General features: G+C 40.4%; 1 protein-coding gene across 2 annotated transcripts in view; it reads left to right on the top strand.

Moving 5' to 3' along the window:
• The window catches only part of LOC137621518 (serine/arginine repetitive matrix protein 2-like), a 143,516-nt gene that overhangs the window by 80,649 nt on the left and 50,972 nt on the right, over positions 1–11,895 (top strand). For both annotated transcript variants that reach the window (XM_068351872.1, XM_068351873.1), the window contains exon 5: positions 3,698–3,836. In XM_068351872.1, coding sequence (XP_068207973.1) covers positions 3,698–3,836 — 139 coding nt within the window. The remainder of the gene's footprint in view (positions 1–3,697; positions 3,837–11,895) is intronic.

The raw sequence follows: 11,895 nt of genomic DNA, 5'->3' as shown, positions 1-11,895 counted from the left end.
TTTGAGCAGCGGTTCGATGGCATACAGGGATGGATGTGGAGAGGATGGAAGGGGGAGGTTACTGCTTGGAAGGAGAGTCCCCTTCCATGATGTGGCGGGGTAGTTCTCCTTCAGGAGTTGTTTCTCTCTCCAATGAAAGGGTGGGCAGATCTATTTCAGGGGTTTCTTCTCTTCTTTGTCTCTTCTTTGGAGGAGAAACAGGCTTTGATGTAGCAGCTTTCTTTTCTTTTGTGAAAAACTGGTCTATTGTTAATTGTTTCTTCCTCCTCTGCAGTATTCTTCGAAAATGATACATGACACTATCATTAAACATATGCACTGCCCGGTTTGCTACTGCAATTTCTGGGTGGTATTTTTCAGCAAAAGCCTGCACATCTGCCCACTTGGAACAAATTTCATTGATGAGAGAACTTGGAACATCCTCCCTTACCTCATCCTCTTCTGAAGATTCCTGCTCCACAATCAGATCCTGCTGCTGTTGTTGTTGCAGGTGCAATAATTCCTCCACAGTCAACTCGGTAGAATGGCTTTCTACAAGCTCATCAATATCATCCTTGTCGACCTCAAGCCCCAAACTCCTGCCCATGACAACAATTTCCTCAACGACATCAGTGTCATCAGAAATTACAGGGGTAGCAGTGCTTGGACCCGCCTCTGGTTGGAAACCTTCAAACTCCCTCTCTGTGACACATGATGGCCACAGCTTACGCCAGGCAGAGTTCAATGTCCTATAGGTCACACCTCGCCAAGCTTGGTCAATCATGTTAACAGAGTTGAGGATGCTGAAGTGTTCCTTCCAGAATTCCTTTAGGGTCAACTTCGTGTCACTGGTCACTTCAAAACACTTTCTGAAAAGGGCCTTGGTATAGAGTTTTTTGAAGTTTGAAATGACCTGTTGGTCCATGGGCTGGAGTATGGGAGTAGTATTGGGGGGCAAGAATTTGATTTTGATAAAGCTGTATTCTTCTTTCAAGTCATCCTCGAGACCTGGAGGATGTGCAGGAGCATTGTCCATAACCAGAAGACATTTCATTGGCAAGCTCTTTTCAATGAGGTAAGCCTTAACCTGGGGGGCAAACACTTCGTTTATCCACTCAGTAAAGAATTGTCTTGTGACCCAAGATTTAGTGTTCGAGCGCCACATAACTGGTAGTGCACTTTTACAAATATTATTTCGTTTGAACACCCGGGGGTTGTCCGAGTGGTACACTAACAAGGGTTTGATCTTGCAATCGCCACTTGCATTTGCACACAGCAACAATGTTAGCCTATCTTTCATTGGCTTGTGACCTGGCATCTTCGTCTCGTCCTTGGTAATGTACGTATTGGCTGGCATTTTCTTCCAAAATAACCCAGTCTCATCACAATTAAAGACTTGTTGTGCGATCAAATTTTGTTCATTTATGTACCGATCGAATTCCCCCACGTATTTATCGGCTGCAATTTGATCCGAACTAGCTGCCTCCCCATGCCTAGTAACACGATGAATACCTGTTCTATTACGAAACTTTTCAAACCAACCCCTGCTCGCTTTAAATGTAAATGAATCACTTTCACTGGTACTCGGACTTTTCTTCACTAATTCTTCATAGATATGCAACGCTTTTTCACAAATGAACGCTTCACTAACACTTTCCCCGGCCAACTGTTTTTCTTTAATAAATATTAAAAGCAACTTTTCCATCTCCTCAATCACTTGTGGCCTTTGCTTAGTTACCGCCGTAACTCCCGTTGCAACATTCGCCTTCTTAATCATTTCTTTATGCTTTAAAAACGTAGAAATGGTCGACTTCGCCATTCCGTATTCTACCGCTAAATCGGACACTCGTACACCATTCTCATATTTCGCTATAATTTCCTTCTTCAACTCGATCGTTGTTCGCACTGTTTTCCTCTTCTCCTTCCCCTTAACACTCATTACTTTCTTGGGACTCATTATGAAAGCTAAAAAAGCAATTAAAAGCACTGAAAATCACTAAATCACAACGAATGCTGATCGCGCGTTGTCTGAGTGACGCTCTCGAGAGAACTGATGCTTCCCGAACAAGCGAGAGTGGCCGAGATGGCGCGATCATCACAAAGCCCATGCGGTCGTCACGTGTTCGGCTGGTCGAGTACCGAATTTTTGGTCGAGCACCGCAGCAAAAATTTCTCGAAAATTTTGGTCGAACTCCGAATTGTTCGAGTATAGAGTCGTTCGACTACCGAGGTATCACTGTATATCTTTCTCTCAAAAATCGAACAATAATTAAGTGAGAAAAATATACCTAGGTGTGAATAAGTATGTTTTTGAGGTAAGAGATCCCAAAGATTTGCTATAAATTTTTGCTCTTTTTCTAAGAAAAGTAAGATAACATTATTATGATGACCTTACTTTGTACTTATATTGTTTATTCCTACATGAAGACTCCCTAAACGAGGTATTTAAACACTATGTTTGCTAATAAACATGGTGTAAGGGTGTCATGAGTTGCCAGCGGCCTCTCGTTGCCAGAGTTTTAGTTAGTATGTTCCTGCTTTGTACTGTTTTTCATGTTTCCCTCTCTTTTTGGTTCTTTTTTGTTACTCTCTCTGCTTGCTTTACGTTCTTTCTTTGACCTTAGGTAACATTGGCCTTGCTATAAAGTTCACGAGGACGTTATGAAAACAATGTACTGTATATACAAACTGCAAGTAAACAAACACACATGCAATGTAAATTCTATGTCTTTAGAGACTCTGGCTGTTCTTCTCGTAGATCGTAGTTGCGTTCGCCTACCCTCTACCAATGCCATCCATCTTTGCCAGACATACAGGATTTTCAAATATAAGTGAAAAAATTCCTATATAAATGCAGAAAATAAACACGCAAAGACGATTCTGTCAAACTCAGTCATGAGGTAGAATAATTGAAGCATTTAGGAACTATGATCTCCAATACAGGGTCTTTAGAATTGGAGTTTAGTGAAAGATTGAAAAAAGCAAATGCGTCAGTGGCTAGGATAAGTTAAATTTGGAAATCAAATCGCCTGAAATTATACATAAAAATCAGACAATACTGTATATCAGTTTAGTGAGCTCAGTGTTACTATATGGACATGAGTCATGGCATTATCAATCTCCAATAGATTTAGTAGATTTGAGAAAAAAAAAACCCTCAGAAGGATATTGGAAGTTAAATGACAGGACAGGATTAGAAATGAAACCATAAATGAGATTACTCGAGTGCCATATGTGGATGAGGTCATGATGAGGGGTAGATGGAGATGGTTTGGGCATGCTCTTCACACTACCCAAGATAGATTACTTCACCAAACGTTCAACTGGGCTCCACAAGGCGATAGAAGAGATGGAAGACCCAGGCCCACATGGCTGAGGACTATGGAGCGCAAAGTAGGAGATGATGTAAGGAGAAGCATTGAATTAATAGCTCAAGATAGAGACGACTGGCGTAATCTAACCGAGGCCTTTTGCGTCAATAGGCGTAGGAGGAGATGGTGGTGATTATTTTTTATTATGATTTGTTAGTCTATTAATAATGTTTTAGGAATTTTTTAATATAAGGAATAGAAAGTGTCCCTCTCCAACCCTCACATTTTCATGATTTCAGGATCTCTTAAGTCTACTTAGTGAATAAAACCTTACTTTGTGCAAAATATTTTTTAATAGATTTAACTAGCATGTTTAATTATTATGTGTAATAAAATGTGCTTTTCAGGCTTGTTTGTGTTTAAGTCAAGTCTATCATGCAATGGGAAACATATCAAAAGCTCGAGCAAGCATTACAACAGCTAAGACTGAGGCTTTGAAAATCTACACTCCTCCTGATATGCAGGGAGAACTTGACTTACAATCAGGTAGGGTGGATTTATTTTTGTATGATAAGATTTTAATAATGCAGTCCTCATTTTCCTAATGTAAGCCATCTTCATTATCTTTTGTGCTGTTATCCTAGAAGTTGTTGGAGTTTATACCTTTTCAAGATATTGTTTGATGACTATTTAGCATAGTCATATAGTGGTCGCTTGTTTATTTATTTGAATTTTATTCTAAAAAAAAAAAATCCAAGTTAAGCAGGAATCCTTGAATTCAAATGGGTTGTTTATTTTCGTTTTATTATTATTATTATTATTATTACTATCCAAGCTACAACCCTAGTTGGAAAAGCAAGATGCTATTAGCCCAGGGGCTCCAACAGGGAAAAATAGCCCAGTGAGGAAAGGAAATAAGGAAATAAATAAATGAAGAGAACAAATTAACAATAAATCATTCTAAAATAAGAAACAACGTCAAAACAGACATGTCATATAATAAACTATCAACAACATCAAAAACAAATATGTCATAAATAAACTATAAAAAGACTATGTCCGCCTGGTCAACAAAAAAGCATTTGCTCCAACTTTGAACTTTTGAAGTTCTACTGATTCAACCACCCGATTAGGAAGATCATTCCACAACTTGGTCACAGCTGGAATAAAACTTCTAGAGTACTGCGTAGTATTGAGCCTCGTGATGGAGAAGGCCTGGCTATTAGAATTAACTGCCTGCCTAGTATTACGAACAGGATAGAATTTTCCAGGGTAGATTTCTTTCGAATTTAAGAAAATTGAATAAATTGAGGTCAGTGTATGAAAATACTGAGAATACAATATATGTAACCATATGTAATGGAAAATTAACACCAGTCAAGTGAAGAGTTTAGGAAAGTGTTAATGTTTTTTATATTAGTGTTTTTACTGCTATTATGTGTAGTAATTGATTATCTATACAGTATATGTATAAATAACTAACTGGTTAAGAGTTTAATATAAATTTGCACTGTGAGCTTTATATTTTTATGAATAGTTTTCATTTATTGGTTAATGCAATCACATCAGATATAATTTTCAACTCTCTCATTAGGTCATATCATTATCTTTTTAGTACAGTACAGTATATTGTTATCAAAGGTTTTAGTAAAACTTAGGCTATTTATGCATTTTCACTTGAATCGCTACTTGTTGCTGAATTAAAAGAAAGGAAATCATAACTCAATAAATAAATTTTCTATGGATAAGATTTTCTTTATGTATTAAATCAAGTTGTAGAAACTAAGGTTAATGAATGCTTAACTTCTAGATTTAATTTTTTTCACAATCCCAAATCCTTATACTGTAATTTTCATGGAACATCTATAATTTAGTTGTTTATTTTTTACTTTACAGTGAATATGATTTCCCTGTGCCCTCTTAGTCCATTAAGATTTAATTTATCCCCTTGCATTGTTTTCCATCCTTTTATTATTTATATCTAATAATTTTCAGTTCATTTCAATTTTAATGTGATTGCATTCCTTACTGTATTGTAAATGGAAGCACTAGGCATTTCCATTGTAGTTTAAATAACTAAAATGAAAAGACAAGACTTTAGGCCACATACTTCTGTACAATGTACAGTATTATTATATAACTTTTTATGTCAGGTTCCTGAATTTTTTTAATTTAATTTTCTTTTATCTTTTTGTTTCTGTTATTCATACATTTTTACTGTTTATTTTAGTTTGTTTATTCCTTATACCATTATTCCCTTTCTTATTGCTATTATATTTTCTCCAATTTTTTCTTTCCCACTATATTTTCTGTGTTAATTTTATTTAATGGAGATTTTGTTTAGACAAATTTACTGCATAAAAATTTTATGCATACAGCATATTTTGTATCTTTTATTTGAACGTACTTTTATGCTTTGCGGAACCCTTTATCTTTTGACTTGAGCACGGGATCCCGCTGTTGCTATTTTTATTCTCCGGATCTCCATCCAAGTCCACAGCATACCAATTTTTTTGTTTGTTAAAGAAATACTTTTTCATATAAATTTCTTATTTGCTAATAAAAAATTTACTTATTTTTAAATAAAGTACTTTAAAGAAATCATAACATAAAAACAGGAAATATGTTCAGCTCTACATGTCATTCCTTCTTAATGAGACAAAAACACCCGCGTCAGGACCGGTGGCTAAAAAAAAAAAAAGGTTGACTTCGGCATCAAGTCTTTAACGAGGTAACTTACTGTACAGTAAGGGAAATTTCATGTTATTATTAGCTAAGCTATGACCTTTGTTGGAAAAGCAGAATGACATATGCCCAACGGCTTCAACTGGGGAAAAAAATCCTAGTGAAGAAATAAAGCATATGAGAGAGAGAGAGAGAGAGAGAGAGAGAGAGAGAGAGAGAGAGAGAGAGAGAGAGAGAGAGAGAGTGTGTGTGTGTGTGTGTGTTGCTCAAAATCTATTTTTGGGTGAGATAGCCATGTCGTCTTAATGGAAGGTTCCTTTAAGTAGCTTCCTAGGGTATATTTGACCACAATAATATTTCCAGAGAATTTAACTTAAGGTCTCCAGAATTCTAACTCTTGGCACGAATATCCTTAAAGTTTCCTTTAAGGATATCGCATAATATTAGGGGACGTATTCTTGACACGCCACATAGCAATCTGCACCCCGCATAGCGTTTACGCTTCAAGGGGGAAAGTGGCAAAATAAAAGAGGAGCCATTATAAGGTTCCCTTCCTCCGTTACTGTTTGAGTACCTAGATGGCACCATCATCGCCGCCTTCCTTATTCCTTGTAGCGTTGACCCGGTGCTACAGATACAGTATTATAGGGAGGGGTCCTGCCAGGGCCTTTCATAGAAAATCCGTTTTTTGGGCTCAGGCCATGTCGTCCTGATGGAAGTATACCAGAGAATTAATGTATCTGCGGATTTTCCAATTGTGCCTTAACCTCAAGACAATATTTCCTTGGTCGTTTAGACCTTAGAGATCTATGACGTTACCATTATACGTCATTTCTACTAATCACGAACTATGTTAGTGCTTCCTGCCCCCTACAGGGAAGAGTCATACTAGACTCGGGGGAAAAAGTCTCGAAGTTTGCATATTTCATATGACCAACCTAGCAACAAAGGGCATACGGATCTCGCTGTATGCCTTTAGTCAAAGTTTGTATTTTCAAATCGAACAAGAGTTCACATAAGCCACCATAGCATCCAATGTATATCAGCTTCTCTGTATACCACAACAGATAGGTTTATATCCATGTCAAAACAAGATATGCATGGCCAGAAAAGGTTTGTATACATTTAGGAACAAAGTTACTACAGTTGTTCAATGTTATTATGTAGAATAATAAGGAATAAAAAGTAGTGCTCATACATAACTTTATTTATATATGTTTGGGGCGAAATAAGATGCAAACAACAATCAGATATTTATTGGCAATCATTAAATAGTAATTCAGCATATATTTCATAATAACATAAAAAATGCAAGCGAATAATAATAACGAACATAGAAAATGCAGGCCAGACCAGAAATACTTGTTTCATCTGAAAACAAAAGTTCATGCCACTCAATTGAAAATTCAATAATTTTCTAAAACATTTCTGAGAAAGCCTGTCTATTTACACTGTGTAAAAAACACACGGCACTAGTGTTAAGTCTATGTTTCTTCACCCTTAGACACTGGAACAGTCCATAATGTCACCTTGATGACATTTCACTTAACATGTTGCACTGTAATGTGTCAACATGTACACCCTATAGAATTATAGTCCCAATTAATTCACTGTTCCTCGCAGAACTAAGCGACAGGTTTTAGAACACTACCTGCCGCCACCACATATCTCTTTAATTCTTGCACTTGCTTCGCGTAGTGCTTGAAAAACACTCTGGATGACTTCCACCCAGTATACGAGCGAAGACGCTTGAAATCCATGAGCTGGAATAAATTCAATTATGAAGAAATTTTCCTAGGATCATGACCTGCGGGTGTAATGCCAGGATCCGCTCTGCGAATGAAGTAGGTGATCTTCGCCCTTAGTTGTTTCAGGGATAAGTTTGAGCCCGATGTTTCCCCTTTAAAGAGGTGTAATTCCCTGAAGTCTGAAGTTCTAGAGACTCCACTGGACACAGTGAGATATCTTCCTTCAAAGGGCAGATTCTCCAGGGACCCCACCTCCTGGTGGGTAGCTCGTTCTTGGCGAGAAACGTTGGGTCAGGAAAAAGATTCAGTTCTCCCATTTCAGTAAACTGAATATGGCCCTCTTCCCGAGAAATGGCCACTATCTCATTAACTCTAGCCCCTGAGGCCAGAGCAAACAAGAATATAACTTTTTGAGTCAAATCTTTCAGAGCAATTCTTATTGTCCAACATCGAGGCAAAGTGTAGTACCTTATCCAAGGACCATGAGGTGGGCTTTGGAGGAGCTGCAGGCCTAAGCCTAGCACATGCCTTAGGAATCTTGTTAAAGATTTCATTAGAAAAGTCTAGTTTGGAAGGGTCTAGTCAAGGCAGGTTTACACGTAGTTATCGTGTTGGCTGCTAAGCCTTGTTCATGAAGATGAATAAAGAAGGATAAACAGAAATCTGTTGAGATTTCTTTTGGTTTTCTTGCCTTGACAAAAGCAACCCACTTCTTACAAGATAACTCATATTGCCTTCTGGTAGATTTAGACTTATATTCCTCTAAAAAGTCTATACTTTCTTTTGAGATCCCAAACCTTTTCCTTACTGCTAAGGAGAGAAAATCATGAAATGAAGGTCTTGGGTTTTCTGTAATGAAGCAAAGACAGGTGACTTCTGTACTTGTTGAGACAGAACTGGGTCTGGCAGAGGAATCAGCCTCAGCTGCAATTCCAATATTAAAGGGAACCAGTTGCTCTTGGGCCACTTGGGAGCCACTAGGGCTTCTGTTCCTTGAAAAGATCTCAGTTTGTTGAGGACCTTCATCAGCAGGTTGGTTGGAGGGAACAGATAAATCCTGGTCCATCTGTTCCAGTCGAGGGACATGGCGTCCACTGCTTCCGCTAGAGGGTCCTCGTATGGGGTCACATAGCGAGGAAGTTTCTTGTCGCTCGTCGCGAAGAGGTTGATCTGCAGTTCTGGGACTGGATGTAAGATGAAGGAGAATGATCTTGCATCTAGGGACCATTCGGTCTCTATCGACGTTAGTCTGGATAGAGCGTCCGCCGTCACATTGCGGACACCTTGAAGGTGAACTGCTGACAAGTGCCATCTCTTCTTTTCCACTAGGCGGAAGATGGCTAACATCACTTGGTTGAGTTGAGGTGATCTTGAACCTTGATGATTTAGACATCTCATTATCACCTCGCTGTCCAGAACCAGTCTTATGTAGGCTGTAGGGCAAGGGGACAATTTCTTCAGTGTGAGGAAGACTGCCATGGCCTCCAAAATGTTGATATGGAAGGTCTTGAATAGAGAGGATCAAGTTCCTTGGACTTTGTTGATGAGAGTGACCTCCCCATCCTTCCTTTGATGCATCTGTGTGGATGATGACTGAGGGTGGAGGCGGTTGCAGAGGCACCGACTTCTTCAAGTTCTTGACCTACGACCATGGCTTGAGAAGCGATCGTAGTCGGATCGGCATCGGTCTTATTAGATCTCTTAGAGCGTTTGATGCGTATCTTCTCCAGACTCCTGATGCATCTTTTACCACTGGGTCTGTCACTGATGCAAACTGAAGGGAGCCCAGCACTCTCTCCTATTGGCGTCTTGATATCCTGACGGATTTCAGTAGTCTTTTGACAGATCCTGCTATCTCTCTCCTCTTCTTTAATGGAATGGAGAAGTGATGTGACTGTAAGTTCCAATGTATACCTAGCCATTGAAACTTCTGAGCTGGAGATAGTCGATGATGTTGATCTTGAATCCCAGATGTTCCAGGAACTGGATCACTTTCTTGGATGCTTACATACATTTTGTCTCGGATGCTGCCCACACCAGCCAATCGTCCAGTTAGGCCCTAACCTGGACACCTTCTAGGCGTAGTTGTTGAACGACTGGATCTGCAAGCTTCGTGAAGATCCTTGGGGCTATGGTTAGTCCGAAGGGCATGGCTCTGAAAGCGTACTTTCTTTTTTGTAGCATGAATCCTAGGTAGGAGGAGAGTTGGCGATTGATCGGAATGTGCCAGTAGGCATCTGCCATGTCTATGGAGAATGTGTATGCCCTTTTGAGCAATAGGATCCTTATGTGTTGAAGGGTCAGCATCCTGAACTTGTCGTTTTCTATGAACTTGAGTGGCGACAAGACCAGAATGACTCTGAGTTTGTCTGAGTCCTTCTTGGGAACACAATACAGCCTTCCTTGTAATTTGATGGACTTTGCCTTCCTTATCACACGTTTGCTCAAAAGTTCTCGGATATATTCTTCCAGAAAGGGGGTGGAGTGTTGGAAGAATTGAGGAAATGATGGTGGAGCTGTCTTCCAACTCCAACCTAGTCTGTTCTTGATCAGACTGTGGGCCCAGGGATCGAAGGTCCAACGATCCCGGAGTAGTTGGAGTCTTCCTCCTACCGGAAGCATCTCATTGCTTCTGGTGTACGGAGGACTTGCTTCCTTGACCGCGTCCTCCCCTACCCCCTCTTCCTCTTGAGGGACGTCTAGAGGAACCTCTACTTAACCCTCTACCTTTAAGGCGAAAGGTAGTGGTCTGCCTCTCATAGGCAGGAGTAAAGGCTGGTGACTGAGTCACCACCTGCTGGGGTACCATCTGGTAAGTGGGTTGGGGCTGTGCCACCATCTGGGGCACCGCGGTCATGGGAAGTTGCTGCTGTTGTCTTGCGGGGCGAGAGGGCAACCTTGGCCTCTTCGTCTTCCTTTTCGGTTGGGGACCCTCATCCGGGTAAGACTTCCTTTTAGCCGACATGCCCCACTTTTGGAGAAGGTTCCTGTTCTCCGTAGCGGCCTTGTTGACTATCTCCTTGACCACTTCGCTAGGGAAGAGGTCCTTTCCCCAGATATTGGAAGATATCAACTTCCTGGGTTCGTGTCTTACCGCAGCCGAGGCAAACACGAACTCCCTGCAGGCCCTTCTAGCCCTAACAAAGCCATAAAGGTCTTTGATCAGGGTTGCCAAATGTGTTTTGGCCACGACCATGAACATGTCCGGGGATCTGTGCTCACTAGCCATTGCCTCCAAGGTGGTCTGGAGGGACAGAGAGGCAGCAAGCCTTTCCTTCGTCTCCTGCTCCCTACACAGGAGAAAATCAAACAAATTAGTGAGGTTTTCACTGAACTAATGTCCAGCGATATCCGCCTCCAATTTCCCGACTGAGAAGGTAAGCTGTATATCCTTCCAGTCCTTGTGATCTGTCGGCAGGGCTAGGGAAAGGGGCCTACACTCCTCCGGTGTAGGGCAAGGTTTCCCAGCTTCCACTGCCTTCATCACCGCCTTGAATCCTTTTTCCACAAAGGGGAAGGCTATTGTTGCAGGAGCAAGAAAGGAAGGGTGTTTCTTACTCAGGGCTGGCACCTTAGAATTAGTGAAGCCCCTGTCCTTCAGACTCCTGGCCAACAAAGCTTGAGCTTTTGTATGGTCAAGCACTATGACCTCTTTCGGCTCTGTCTCCTTTTTGGATACTGGTTCCGCCTTTAGATGGACAAAGCAGTTCATTCACGTGGACGCCATGCTCATGCTTTTCAATGATTTCTTGCTTTACTTCTAAAGAAAGCATTTCTTTCTTCCTTTTCTCACCACTACCACTACCACTTGTGAAACTAAGCCTTTTAGGACCCATGCTTTACGTAAAAAACCATAAAAGGATGTACGTAGAAAATCACGATTAAAAAGGGATTTTGACAAAGGAAAAATCTATTTCTGGGGAGATACCTGTGACACCCGGTGAAAAGAGTCCAAGAAAGGTCCATGACCAACAAAAAACAATAAAAAGAGACGAACGAAGAATAGCGAAACGAGAACGAAAAAAAGAGTAAAATTTTGACGAAAATATGATACTGCCAATCGGAATAACTCAACTATAACAAAGCCTCGATCGCTATTCTTGGTTCGCCAGGATACGGACTCGTAAGCGCTAAAAAGTACCAAGACTGGAAATATAAACTGTTCAAAATAT

This window comes from Palaemon carinicauda, chromosome 28 (genome assembly GCF_036898095.1).
Source record: "Palaemon carinicauda isolate YSFRI2023 chromosome 28, ASM3689809v2, whole genome shotgun sequence".
Lineage (NCBI taxonomy): Eukaryota > Metazoa > Arthropoda > Malacostraca > Decapoda > Palaemonidae > Palaemon > Palaemon carinicauda.
The sequence above is the reverse complement of the archived record's forward strand: the minus strand, read 5'-3'. Positions and strand labels throughout refer to the sequence as shown.